The 13,406-nt window shown below is 37.1% G+C and overlaps 1 protein-coding gene across 8 annotated transcripts; it reads right to left on the bottom strand.

Annotated features, from left to right (window-relative positions):
* Nucleotides 1-456: 456 nt before the first annotated feature.
* Nucleotides 457-12,275, bottom strand: LOC117661478 (uncharacterized). 8 transcript variants are annotated; one of them, XR_015732254.1, is made up of 5 exons: nucleotides 11,479-11,704; nucleotides 8,256-8,359; nucleotides 6,384-6,434; nucleotides 3,580-5,478; nucleotides 457-2,744 (listed from the first exon to the last, which is right to left on the bottom strand). XR_015732254.1 is itself a non-coding variant. In XM_034410312.3 (4 exons), the coding sequence occupies exons 1-4, from the start codon at nucleotides 8,763-8,765 to the stop codon at nucleotides 2,585-2,587; spliced, it is 324 nt and encodes a 107-aa protein (XP_034266203.1). In that variant the 5' UTR covers nucleotides 8,766-11,471; the 3' UTR covers nucleotides 457-2,584. The 8 variants fall into 8 exon arrangements, 1 of the variants encoding a protein (XP_034266203.1); XR_015732253.1 differs by lacking the exon at nucleotides 11,479-11,704 and adding an exon at nucleotides 11,971-12,275 and having other exon boundaries at nucleotides 457-5,478; XR_015732251.1 differs by having other exon boundaries at nucleotides 457-5,478.
* Between the last annotated feature and the right edge of the window lie 1,131 nt (nucleotides 12,276-13,406).

Below are 13,406 nucleotides of genomic sequence, written 5' to 3'. Positions count from 1 at the left end.
ATAGGAATCGGGAATTAAATAAAATCAAGTTTTATTTGTGGAATCCTGTGGACATCATCTGGCATCATTGTAGTTAGTTCTTGACTTATGACCACAATTGACCCCCAAATTTCTCTTGCTAAGTGAGACACTTAAGAAAATATTGTCCCATTTTATGACTTTTCTAAGCACAATTGTTAAGTGAATCTCTGCAATTGTGGATTGGAAGAAAATTCTAAGAAAAGCTTAGAATTCCTCAGTGGACAGTTAAAGAGGAGACAGCAGATACAAACCTCCTTGTGACAAATGGGGTGCTCTTAAATATAAGTTTCTATCAGTAGAGAAACAAGGATGCATGTTTTTCCAATCCTTAATACCCTGATTATTCAAATGTTTAGAAAGCACTGACTCAATGAAAAATATAAGTCAATAAACTCCCAACATATCTCTCTTAATAATGTTGCAACAAGTTTGGAATTTGTGTGCATTATTTAATTGATATTGTTTTTCACTGAAACATAACATTAAGGTTAGGGAGATAACCGGTGGTTTTCTTCATGGAGGAACAGTGCAGTCCTACCCAGTGCTTAAGTCAATCCTCTCCTCTGTAAGCATGCATATATGGAATTACAGAATTAAAATTCTCCTGGTGCCAAAGCATGAAAAGAAGGAATTGAAGACTTTATTCATTATTTAAATCAAATTAATTTAAATGAAGAATCAATTTTATTGAATAGAAAGCTGGACGCATTGAAATAGTTTTAATCGCTTGATTTAATGTTGGCTGCAATTGCCTCAATAAACAGGGGAGAGAGAAAATGCCATCAAGTATATGCATTGTCAAGCTCTTTTTCTAAATAACTATACATGTGGTTGGAATACCACATGTATAGTTCTTTGGAAAACTGTGTTTGGAATACCATGCTCTTTTTCAAATCAATCTTTTTCAATAATGAATTATAAATACATAAAAACTACAATTAAAGTTATTTGTGTATTAATTAGTATTATTGATCAACAACTTAAGAGTTGCTGTGGAATCCCAGAAAACACATTTTGATCTGGAATTTTAAATGTCTTTTTATTGTACCAATGGAAAATATTTATAGCTCAGGTTGAAATGAGGGGTCTTGCAAACGTTTCCCAAACTAGCATTGATAATGTTACCTAATTTGGGTAATGAAACATCTGCAAGAAAACAACGATGTTCAGAATGCCAAGGACCTCTCTCTTTATTGTCCAATTTTATTTTATTCAAGAGATTTAAACACAAAATCCAAAAGAAAAAAATTAAGCACAAATCTAGACAAAAACACAAAAAAAATGTGAATAAAAAAGGACAAATACAATAATTATCTCTCCAGTTGAACATTGACAAATCTATTGTAACAATAATACCTTCCCCCTATTGCAAAGGAGATCTAAAATTTATAAGCTTGTACATCTATTTGCAACCCAAATGACCTGTCACACATTATGTATATGAAGGAAAAACTAGTTAAGAGGTCAAACAACAGCAAAGTTGAAACTCAAAGCATTCTGTTAACAATATTATTGTAATTTACTTGTAGAACATCTACATGGTTTATTTACCACATCACCCCAACCATTACCTCTGAGTCAAATATCAGGGTATTTGGTCAAATACCTTCATTTGGTTCTTAATATGAAACCTTTCCTTAGGTTTTTAATTGGGAACTTTTCCAACAATTGCAACTCATTTCCAAAGTTCATTGTATCTTTGCAACATATGTTGTTGAATAATTGTCTTTGAGAACACAACATTCCTCTTGCCAAAGAGTCCAGTCCATCCTTCATTATATCCATTGTCTCAGAATTTCTTATATTCATATTCTTTTCAATCTTTTCTGGCAGATCTATATTTTTCAAACCAAACACTTTCTTTTCATATCTAATGACAACACACCAGATTTCAATTCCTCAGACTGCAAATTGAGTCCAACTGTTGTTTCCTGCTTTCGGATATCATCTTGAGACTGCACAACTGTTTACTACAACATAAATTGTGGAATTTTAAATGTCTTGAGCTGAACATTTAAAAATTAAATGGTATTGTCCAACTTCAACATCAGCCAGTTTCAGATTTGCTTTTAAACAGAAGCGATTTCAGAGCCTTATTAGAGGAAGCCGTTTAATTTTCCAAAGCATCTTGGATCTAAATGTCAGAGTAAAAATAATCATTTTTCAGGCAAGCTGGACTCTTTGGGACTTCTATGGGATATCCATGAAAAGCCTACTTTTTTATGGGCAGAGAATAAAAGCGATTTGCTATGGCCTTCTTGGATGATTCTCCAGTCCCAGATGGTCCACCATCCAGCTGCTAATCCTGACTCTGTTTGGCTTTCTAGATGAGCCAAGACAAAAACATTGAACGAACACACACACACACACACACACACACACACACATATAGAGAGAGAGATCCAAAAATAATTTTTCATTATAAATTTCAGGTGCTTGTTATTCTAGCAGGTAAGCTCACTTCAAGATAGTGAAAGCACTTTGAACAATTAAATTTCTCTAAAACCATAGATTTTAGTATTGTGAAGACTCTCCTTGGTCAAGGAATTTCAGCTGGTGGGGTCTAGTAGAACCTTTTCTGCTGTGGCCCCAATCCTTTGAAGGACTTTGTCTCTGGAGGTGAGATCTGCCCCCACTCTTCGGCTTTACTCAAGAGCCTTAAAACTTGTCTCTGCCAGTTGGCTTGGGGCTCCAATGGGGGTGCTCCATGCTGGAGAAGTCTGCTGGAGGGATAGAGGAGATTCCATCACCATACTATTTTACTCTTGGTATAGTTTCTTATCTATGCCCTATTATTTTATGAATTTATGATAATTGTAAGCCACTCAAAATTGCTATGGAAAGGGAGATGAGTAGCGCACAAATTTAATAAAAAAGTACATTTCTGACAACACTTTTGGATATCTCTCTCTCTATATATATATATATGTATGTTCAATGTTTTTGTCTTGCTCATCTAGAAAGCCAAACAGAATCAGGATTAGCAGCTGGATGGTGGACCATCTGGGACTGGAGAATCATCCAAGAAGACCATAGCAAACCACTTCTATTCTCTGCCCATAAAAAAGTAGGCTTTTCATGGATATCCCATAGAAGTCCCAAAGAGTCCAGCTTGCCTGAAAAATGACTGTTTTTAATCTGACATTTAGATCCAAGATGCTAGTAATTGTAACAAGAATCAGTTTGGTTTAGTGGCTAAAGGCAGCAGGCTAAAAACAAGGAGATGGTGAATTCTAGTGCCAGAATTCTAGTGCCAAAGTTTTTCAGGATTTACATGCAACAGGTTATTCCTCTGAAAACAGAATTGTATATGACATCATGTTCAAGTCAAGTCAAGTTGCCTCATATGATCAACCACACTGGATGCTGCACCTTGTTGAACAGAATAATTAACACCAGTGTGGAGATTTTGAACATATTGATCAACCCAAGCATCAACAATAGCCCTTAGTGATATAGTCATATTTTTCAATCCCTGGTATTGTTTAAGAGACTGAACTCCTCCTGCCAAAATTTGAAGGCGAATGGCAGTGTAAAGAATGTTTGGAAATTGCTTACTTGCATTATGTCCTGGCTGGGCAGTATTAAAAGCAAAAGTCCATCCAATCCAATGGGAATTGTTAACAGTATCTCCAAATGCAGCTGCTGCTGCCACCTCATCTTTTCCAGTAGTTCCTTTTATACATTCATTTAACTCTGCCCAGGGAAAATCTTCATATGTTCTAATTGCTTGATTAACAGTTAATATTCCAGTCAACATTTTGTTTCTTGTTTGTTCAACCATAGTCCCAAGTATCAATGAGGTTTTAGTAACTTCTGCTTTAAGATTAGTAAACATCTCTTCAAAGTTTTGTCCAGTGGTCTGCCCATCCCAAATGGTACGAAGACAATGGAAACCCTCAATCACAGCATCTCGATCTACTTCAATATCCTGAGATCCTGTCTCTTGACAGATTTGTCTCAGAGTTTTGTTCAGTCTAGCTTGAGTAATATTTCCTGCACAGGTTACTATTAATACAGCTGTGGTCAAATTTGCTAAATTTTTTTTCTCTAAATCGGTTTCCCTGGGGTGACATTACCATAACCCGAGCCACTAGTTCAAAAGACCAAAGAGGATTGTCTTGAAGAATAGCTGTATTGTCAGTTCCATCAGCAAGGTTCACATTAAGAAGCCCTCCGAACAACCAAGGATGAATTTCCCCGGCTACAGGTGCAGGTTTAGCCGCTGCAGGTGGACCCTGAGGACAATTGTTTTGGGAACGCGCAGGATTGTTGGCATCAAAAACTTGCCCCATCCAAGCATCAAATCGTTCAGCATTGAAAACAAAATTGCCCTGAGCATTAGGCACAATCAGGGCTGCATCTGGACCAAATATGAATGAATTTTGTTCAAGCTGAGTATCGTTTCTTAAGATGGCTGGGTCAACTGGCTTGGCAAATATCGATCTAATCAATTTTTCCAAATCTAAATCACTGAAACAAAATTCTGGGGCAATCTGAAGATGGGATCCAATGATGCTCAAACTGGCAATAGCAGCATTATGAGAATCGTTCTTAATCAGTCTTTCCTCGTCGAGTTTTTTTTTAATAACCACCGATAGAATCCCACGACTCATGAAAGCACCAGCAGCCTGGGTAACAACTTTATTCCACCGACTACATCTTGCATTAGAAAATGCTGCTAGTTCTGATATATGGAAAGATTTTTTCATTTTTGTGATTTAAATACTCCTAGCAGCAAACTTTTAAAGCAATTCGTGTTTGTTTTTCCACCCAGTCAGGGCAACGTTCTCAAGGAAGCTCATGCCACGCATAAATTAGCTCATCGAACACCTTCAAATGAAAAGGCAATTTCTGAAAATACATTTGCTAACCCCCAAGTTCAATGATTATATAAATAGCATTCTTTTAACACAGAATTTGGGTATGAGACTAGGTCAAAAACAAATTCCTTATTTGTCAAGTACAATAGCAAATATAAAGACAAGCCAACTGCTAGACCAATTTCTGCTGCAAACCACTCCCGCTGTGCTTATTTTTGCATTTAAAAAGTTCTAGTGGGCTTTTCTCCAAGCAAGCTGTGACTGCAGTAACAGCTCAAGCCCATTTGGCACACAAGCTGCATTGCTGAAAATACAAATTTTTCTGTTTTTGACTGTCCATTGTCTTCAAATGATCAAAGCAAGTCTTAACATGATATAATCCTCCTAATGTTGATTATAAGTAATCTCTCTAATTTTCAATATGATATTACCAAAGGGTTTTATCCAACATTAGGTGAATGTGTGCTTGGGCTACAGTCAGGGATATCTAAAAGTAAAACTCCTTTGGAAGTTACAACGAAAACAGGTTTAAAAGATGAGACAGATGACCAGGCCAGGAGGAATATTGATGACACCTAGCCAGCTTCTTAGCTAAGTGCCAGCATGATGCTTAGAAGATTTTGGCTGAAGACTGCTGGATGAGAGAAAAGGAAGAAGAGAGGTAGGTCAGATTAGAAGGTGAAAACAACTTTTAAGCAGAAATGTCAACGATGAGAGAAGAGAAATAATTAATCATGTTCCAACTATAGACTTAATGACTATTCAGAGAAAAATGCAAAATAATAGCCTCCCAATGGAGGCCTAAAGCTGCCATGCTTATAATAACTATGGCATATTAAATATTAAGGCACTTCAGGCATTAGAAGATCATATACACTTCTTCTATACCTTCTCCATCCCCCACTACCACCAAAAAGAGGCTTTGGGATTTATCTTGGTTCCTATACTCTATCGGAGTTCTTATTTTGTGAAATGAAAGTTCAGCCCTAAAATTCTGCTATCTTTTTCATGCCCATTTTTAACCGAAGTCACACCACTGATGCACAAATGAAAGGTATTGGCATGCTCCAGTAATTCCAAGATCTGCAGTTATTAAAAACGGACATGGAGACAGAAGAGAAGAAAAAATGGCTAAAATTCTAATAGAAGCTGTTTCTCCCTGCTGCAACTTACTTGCAGAACCTCCAACTTGTTTGGATTTTTTGTTATCTGATTGAGTTTAAAAAGTGGCATTAGTACTTTTAAAGCCTACAATTTGCATTTATTTAATATCTTAAACTTAAATGACTCTGTACAAGTTAATTTTCAAACATTTTAATTAGGGAAAGAAACTAAGCATTTATTTACAATAAAATTAAATTATATGACCTCAAGCAGTTGAGAGTCAGCTTGGTATAGTGATTAAGGCATCAGGCTGGAAAACAGGAGCCTGTGAGTTCTAGACCTGCCTTAAGCACAGTCAAGCCTTTTCTCTTTGGGCCACTCCCTCTTTCTCAGCCCTAAGAAGCAGACAATGACAAACCATTTCTGAAATCTTACCAAGAAAACTGCAGGGACTTGTCCAGATAGTTGCCAGGAGTCAACACTTGACTTAAAAGCACAAACAAAAAACAAGTAGTTACCAAATGCCAGCCAAACGCTTTTGAAAGAATTATGAGAAAAGGCATATGAGAAAAAGAAATATATAATATTGATAGTCTAGTCTAGTCTAGTCTCTGATATAAACATTTAAATATTGCTTTGGAAGCTTTCTGTTTAAAAAAAACAGGGCTACAATTTATACTGGATTCAACCAAACATAAATGGAAAGGGGCGAGGGAGTCCTTGATGCTCTCTGAGTTTATTTTCTTGCAGCCATCTCATTACCCAAACTATGTAAAATCATCAGTCTAATAAGGAATGAGGTTTGCTGGCAATTTATATTCTAGTGACTTGCCCTTTCAGTGTTGGTAGGAGTGATCTTGGATGTTCTTTGGTTGGGCTGTTTATTGTTAGTTTGTTTAGCAGTTCCTTGATTGGGATATTGTTTATTTCTTGATTGTTGGTCTGATGTTAATGTTGATGTTAGTCTATGCTCATCTATGTGTTGATTGCTAGTGAGACGGTGTTTTGGTCTTTTTTGTTCCCTTTGGGAGTTGTTGTCTCTTTTGCACAGTATGTAAATGTTGTTTATGTCTGTGGGCTTACTGATGGCTGATTTGTCAGAGTGCCAGGCTTCCAAGAATTCTTTTAACATTTTTGGACTTGGCTTGGTCTAGAGTGGTCACAGTGGTCATAGTTTCCAGTTGAAACTATGATCAAATCTCTTCATGTGTTGTGAGATTAAGAGTTTTTTCATCAACTGCTAGTTGGTTGGAAGAAATTTCTTGGATGAGAAACGAAACATCTTTAAAAAAACCCAAGAAAGTCCAGTTGCCTCTTGAAAAAAACCAAGCTCCGATAACACCAAGGACCCCTCATTTCAACTCTGATCTACAAACATTCTCCTATATTGGTATAATTGGAAAGGGGCAGACAGATCCCAAACCACAAAAGTGGCTTGTCTACATGACTCAAATTGAACTTTGAGACTGAATGAAGAATTTGATTGCTTGATGCCCTACAGAAACTGCCACACTTTCTAATTTTATTTAAAATGTTAGAATGGAAAGAATATGAAGAAATATTAAGTCAAACAATAACTTTATCTCCTCGCTTATAAGCAATGTTCATCAAGAGTGTTTTAGTTATAGTGCTTTATAAGAGACCTTTGTCTATAATGTATGGAGGACATAGTAAAATGGAATTTACTTGTTCACAGAACTCATACAACTACTGAAAGGTGCATTGATTGCCAATTGATTTTAGGTGGAATTCAAGATGCTGGTTATCAATTTTAAAGACCTTAATGTATCAGGGCCTAGATTATCTGTGAGAGTAGTTTCTCCTGATAACATCTGTCCAACCTGCAACATCTAGCAGAGTACACATTCCCTCTATTGGAGATTGCCAACAACAGAGACCAGGGAAACATGTTTTAAATTAGTGCCCTCCTTCATTGGAATACCATCTCCAGACATTCAAATGCTCCCCTCTCTCCTAATTAGAAAGTTTGTGAAGACTGGGCTATTTCAATAGGGACAAAGTTGCGACAACTATCTCTCAAGTGATTATTTTAAATTTAAAATAAAGTATCTGATTTTAGTATATGTGGTTTTCAACATTTGAGGCTATGGTTTAATTGTATTATGATTTTTAAAATCCAAATTATAGATTTGGAACTTGTATGGTCCTCATTTCATTGTAAGAAACTAAATAATTTTTTTTTTAAAATCTACTTTTCCTGGAAATGTTATTTCATGTGGTTGAAGGATTAAAAAGTTAGTTATTTGTGGTTTTTCCATGCTAGTGAATAGGAAGCACAAATCTTACTTCAAATTAGATTCCAAGTTGAAATGAGCAGTTTTAACCAAGTGGCCAATATTTTGAAGGTTCAATTCAATCCTCTGAATCACAATTAGTGGACAATGTAGTACCTAAAAGTGAAAAGAAGTAAAATATGTCAGCATGTAAAGAATTTCAGCACTGTTTCATTCCCCAGTCCCTCCAAAAATATTTGAAGCTTATATTCATCTCATCTCAACGGATTAGCAAATACTAAGCATTTTCTGAGATCACAACAGGTGCTTCCACAGAAGGACAAAACCAGTGTGAAAGCAATTCCATTTCTGCGATCCTATTGCAGAGGTGGGAGAGCTGAATCAATTTATTTTGACTTAGGTGTGATGCATTTGAAACACAGTAAATTTTTCTTTGAAAAATTTGTGAAGAGTCCCATCCTCCATGTGTTTCCATCATGAAAAAAGATGATTTTATACGTTTTCAGCATATTTTATTAAGAACAGCTGGATTTTTGTTTACAAATGCAAATACCTGTAACATGATGGCTGTAGATCGGATGTATGTGTTGGTGCAATAAGTTTACTTCTATTCCATAAAGAGGGATGGATTTTCTGGTACACTAGCATCTATGATTTTGGTCACAGTAATATATTTCTCTTATCCCACTTCTCACAAGAGTAACAATATAAACTGTAATCCGCTCTCCATTTTAAATTTGTTTTATAAGTATTTTGAAGCCATTTCCAAAAAAAGAAAATCTGAGCAGTAGAAGCCTTTGGCTGCAAAGTTGTATTCCCTCCTGTTTTAGCTTTTTCTGCAATGACTAGACCAGAGCAGATATAAGTAGTCCTCAATTTACAACAGTTCATTTATGACTGTTCAAAGTTACTGAACGGTATTGAAAAGGGTGACTTATGACAATTTTTCACGCTTATGACCATTACAGCATCGCCATGATCACATGATTTACATTTGGATGCTTGACAACTGACTCACATTTATGACGGTAGCAATGTCCCATAGTCATGTGATCTCCTTTTGCGATCTTCTGACAAACAAAGTCAAGGAGGAAATCAGATTCACTTAACAACCGTGTTACTAATTTAAGAACTGCAATGATTCACTGGGAAAGCTGCCTGGGAAAGTCAAGGGAAATCATCAAAACCATAAAAAAGCATGAGTTAGAATATTTTGGACATATGATATGACACCTGGAAAAATACGTCATACTTTACTTAATCCTCCAAGGAAAAATTGAAGGCAAATAAGATCCAGGCAGAAGATGATGATCATGGCTTCAAAATCTAAGGAACTGGTTTGGACAAAACTCAGCAGCACTTTTTCATGCGGCTGTTGATAAAAATAGGATCGCCAATATGATCGCCGATGTCTGATAACGGATATGGAAGGAGGAGGAGGAGGAGGAGGAGGAGGAGGAGGAGGAGGAGGAGGAAGGCGAGAAAAGTTATAAAACGGGGCAAAACTCACTTAACTAATTTCTCACTTAGCAACATAAATTTGGGGCTCAATTGTGGTTGTAAATTGAGGACTACCTGTATTCTAAACAATGCTTATGAAAGACTCTAGGAACAGTTCCACAAGCAACATTGAAAAAAGACCAACTTTACTCCTGTTTTTAAAAATGACTTAATTTTCCAAACCAGCCAATGTTATTTGATTGCAGAGTTGATTCCAATCTAGTATAAGCCTTTGCATAATGATGATAAGAATTAGTAAAAAAAAAAAAAAACTTTAGACAATTTAAAGTAATATTTCATATAGAATGTTACACCCTGGTTTTCCCAGCAACCTACATTTGAAACTTATTTAAAATAAAGCTTAAGTTTGTAAGTCTCTGAAAATAAAAAGGCAGATTTAATTATAGCAATTATATTTTATGCCGCCTTTCTCCATACTTCAGCAAGTAACTCTTATTAATATCATATCCAAGTAGATTTATTTATTTCATCGGTATTATTCTCTTTTTGCAAGGTTTTTTTTTACAGATTTTTTATTACTTTTTGATGTTTTTATTGTTTTGTGAACTGCCCAGGATTATGATATATGAGATGGGCAGTCACAGAGGTCTTATAAATAAGGCTTTTACAATAGCATACACAACTGCAAGTTATAAAAGTTTGTGGGGCTGATTATTAATACATATGTAAATGTCATAGCTTATTCCAAAAGTTCATTTTCTTTATAACAACTTTATGTAATATTGAGTTAACTGAAATTCAGGTAAAGTTAAACAGCTGTTAGTTAAAAAAAGAACTTTTCAAACATCATAGTGAGATGGCAAGATAGCAAATTTAGGGTGGGGTTCTGTTTTTGTTTGGGGCGGGGGTTATTGCTGGCCTGTTCCTTTCTGAAAATATCACATTTTAATGATTTGCCCCAAATGCTCTGTTATTATTTAATAGCCACCATTAAACAAAGAGGTTTCAAGAAAAAAATAGGCAAGTTAAAGATACAGAAAACAAGTGCAAAGCTCAAGTGATAAGGGGGTGGGAGAGGGGTAGGCTTCCCACTGGCTTTGCAGGATTTCTCTACCCATTAATAGATATTTATTTAAGTGCACTATCAAGTGTACCAAGTAATTAATTGCTGCCTTTTTTTCTCTGAGCACATTCTATCAGGCAGTAAGCTTTGTTCTGGTTAGAAAAATACAAATGAGCTCTCCAGCTAATTTATTGTCGGAAAGCATAAAAATCATCCTTCTAACTTGCGGCACTAATAGCTCATGCCCATTTTATGCAAGCAAGCTCTCCGAGGACTACTCTACCAGGCAAGAAAATATTTGTCTTTCTTTACAGGTTTAAATAGCCTTTTCCTGTTTTAAATTGTCATTCTGAGCCGAGTATTGTAATAACATCTTTGTCAAGCAAAATTGCCCAACTGCGTTTTCTTGTTTTTGTTTTGGAAGGGAAAAGCCATAGGGAATAATTTTATCATAATAAATATATAATAAATTTATTAATTTTATTATCTCACAGCGACCCATCTATTCCGTTCTAAAAGGAGAGCAAACTGCGCTATGAGTTCCTACGTTCCAGGAGTCTCCTCTCCCAAATAGACCCTCTATTTCGGCTTGGTAAATCCTGACTTCAATTTCTCCCTAAAAGCTATGGGTGGGTCCATTCAGTCCTTTGGCAATGATTAGTTCCTCTCCCCGTCGAAGGCAACGGAGAAAGGCGAAGAGAGTCCCGAGATGCAGAAAAGCGGCGACCAAGATTTTGAGCGCCGCTCCCACCTCTCTCGCCTGGTCCCTCCTCGCTCTTTTTCCAGCTGACTCCGAGCAGCAGCAGCGACGGCTGCGGCGCAGGCGCCTCTTCCGCTACACCCCTGCAGAGCAGTCTAGGCGCACCAGAGAAGACAAGAAACGGCCTCGGCGACTTGCGGCACTTTTTTTTTTTTTTTTTGCAGCCAAGCAGCAGCCGGTGCTGCACCTCCTTCCGGTTTCCGCCCCAGCCCTCGTCGCCCCGCCCCCTTTGGCAAATTGGGTTCTTCCTGGAGGGGCGGGGCTTATCCGATCCTGGAGGTGACGGGGAAGAGGCCGGTTGCTTTTTGAAAAAAAAAAAAAAATGGTGGGCCAGAGTGTGGGGCTTATGTATTTATTTATTAAATTAACATGCCGCCCATTCACCTAAAGGCAACTTTAAAAGGCGACTCTTGGCAACCAAGTAAAAGCAACCGGATAAAACAATAAAATATTAAAATAATACATATTAACTTTAAAATTCACCTAAAGTTAACAAAGTCGGCAAGGAAGGGAGCAAGATACACAAGAGCTGGAGCTTTCTGCCTGTTAATATTCTGTCCTGGGATCTTCTTTTTCTAGGAAGATGGTTTACTTTTCAACCCGGGTGACATATTAATGCCAGCACCTGGATAGCATTTCATTACTAATTTTATTTATTGTGATTTGGTCTTGTGGTCACGGTACTGTTGGAAGATATGATTCACTCTTCTCCTAGAAAAAGGAAAAGAAACTCAAAAAATATTAAAAGAGCAGGAAAATTCCCCTAAAAGAAAAGAAGCAGAAACTCAGGTAGAGTTTCAGCCCCCACCTTTGTCAATGGGCCATTAAGAAGCTGAAGCCACCCTGTTTTCCACAACAAAAGGAAGGACAAAATTACAGGGGCCTGCAACATCCAAACAGGTATGGGACACAGAAAAAAGCAAACACCCAAAAAGGAAAAGAAATCAAGCCAAAGTAATTAGAATTTTAAACACATGAGAAAAGGAGATATTCACTAAAACACAATAATAACAAACTGATTAATTATAGGGAACGAACAACTACAAAGGGCTAGGAAAAACAGAGATGGGACTATAAAACAATTACTTATTTGCCAGATCCAGGACGGAAGAACCCAATCACAAAAAAGCAGGATTTAAACACCATAAAACAATCACACACACAAATCAAAGGATTCACATGCCAAATCAAAAGAATTTCAAAAGACTTTAAAGGGTCGCATAGAAAAATCAAAAGACCTTTTAGGATATAAAAAAAGGGTTTTTCTTACAGCTCAAACAGGCTAGCCTCTGTAGGAACCCCTTTCCTGGAAGAGTGAAATATTTTAGGAAATATGAAAAAGGCAGAATATTATATTTCCCTGGGATAACTGTTTGGAAGCAGCTCCCATCTTCCTGCCCCCACCCTTTGTTAATGGGACAGAGGCAGAAACCCAATCCTTTGTCAAAGGACATTTGCAACACAATAGCAACAGAAACTAACACAATGGGACCCATCTAGACAGGCTCACCACATGGCACCTGGGAAGATTGCATCAGCCAGCAAGACCCCCACCTCCTGGGAGTCTGGCAACCAATCAGGATACTCTTTCGGGGCCCCAAGTAATGCAGAGCCGGAGAGCATAAAAACCCAAGGATTTACTGTATCTGCCCTTTTCTGTTCAGGAACTCAAGCCATGTGATCCTGTCCACCATTAAACCATCTTTCCAAGCAGTCTCCATGTTTCCAGTGTCTGTTTTCCCCACTTGGAGCAGAACCTAGAAGGATGTTTCTTCCAACACCTCTGAACGCTGTGCTTGTATTTGTTTTGTTAGAAGAAATATCCTTCTGGGTTCAGCTCCAAGTGGGGAAAAAGACACTGGAAACATGGAGACTGCTTGGAAAGATGGTTTAATGGTGGACAGGATCACATGGCTTGG

Source organism: Pantherophis guttatus, chromosome 2 (genome assembly GCF_059756535.1).
Source record: "Pantherophis guttatus breed Tessera chromosome 2, ASM5975653v1, whole genome shotgun sequence".
In the NCBI taxonomy this organism is placed as follows: Eukaryota; Metazoa; Chordata; class Lepidosauria; order Squamata; family Colubridae; genus Pantherophis; species Pantherophis guttatus.
This window is presented reverse-complemented; position numbering and strand designations above follow the sequence as displayed.

Excerpts from the sequence above, each read along its gene's own strand:
- LOC117661478 (XM_034410312.3), bottom strand. Across the intron at positions 6,435-8,255 it reads AACTTGGAATCTAATTTGAA|TCAAGTGTTGACTCCTGGCA; the intron begins GTAAGATTTGTG and ends TGTGCTTTTAAG. Across the intron at positions 2,745-6,383 it reads AAGTCCCTGCAGTTTTCTTG|CAGACTTCTCCAGCATGGAG; the intron begins GTAAGATTTCAG and ends CTATCCCTCCAG.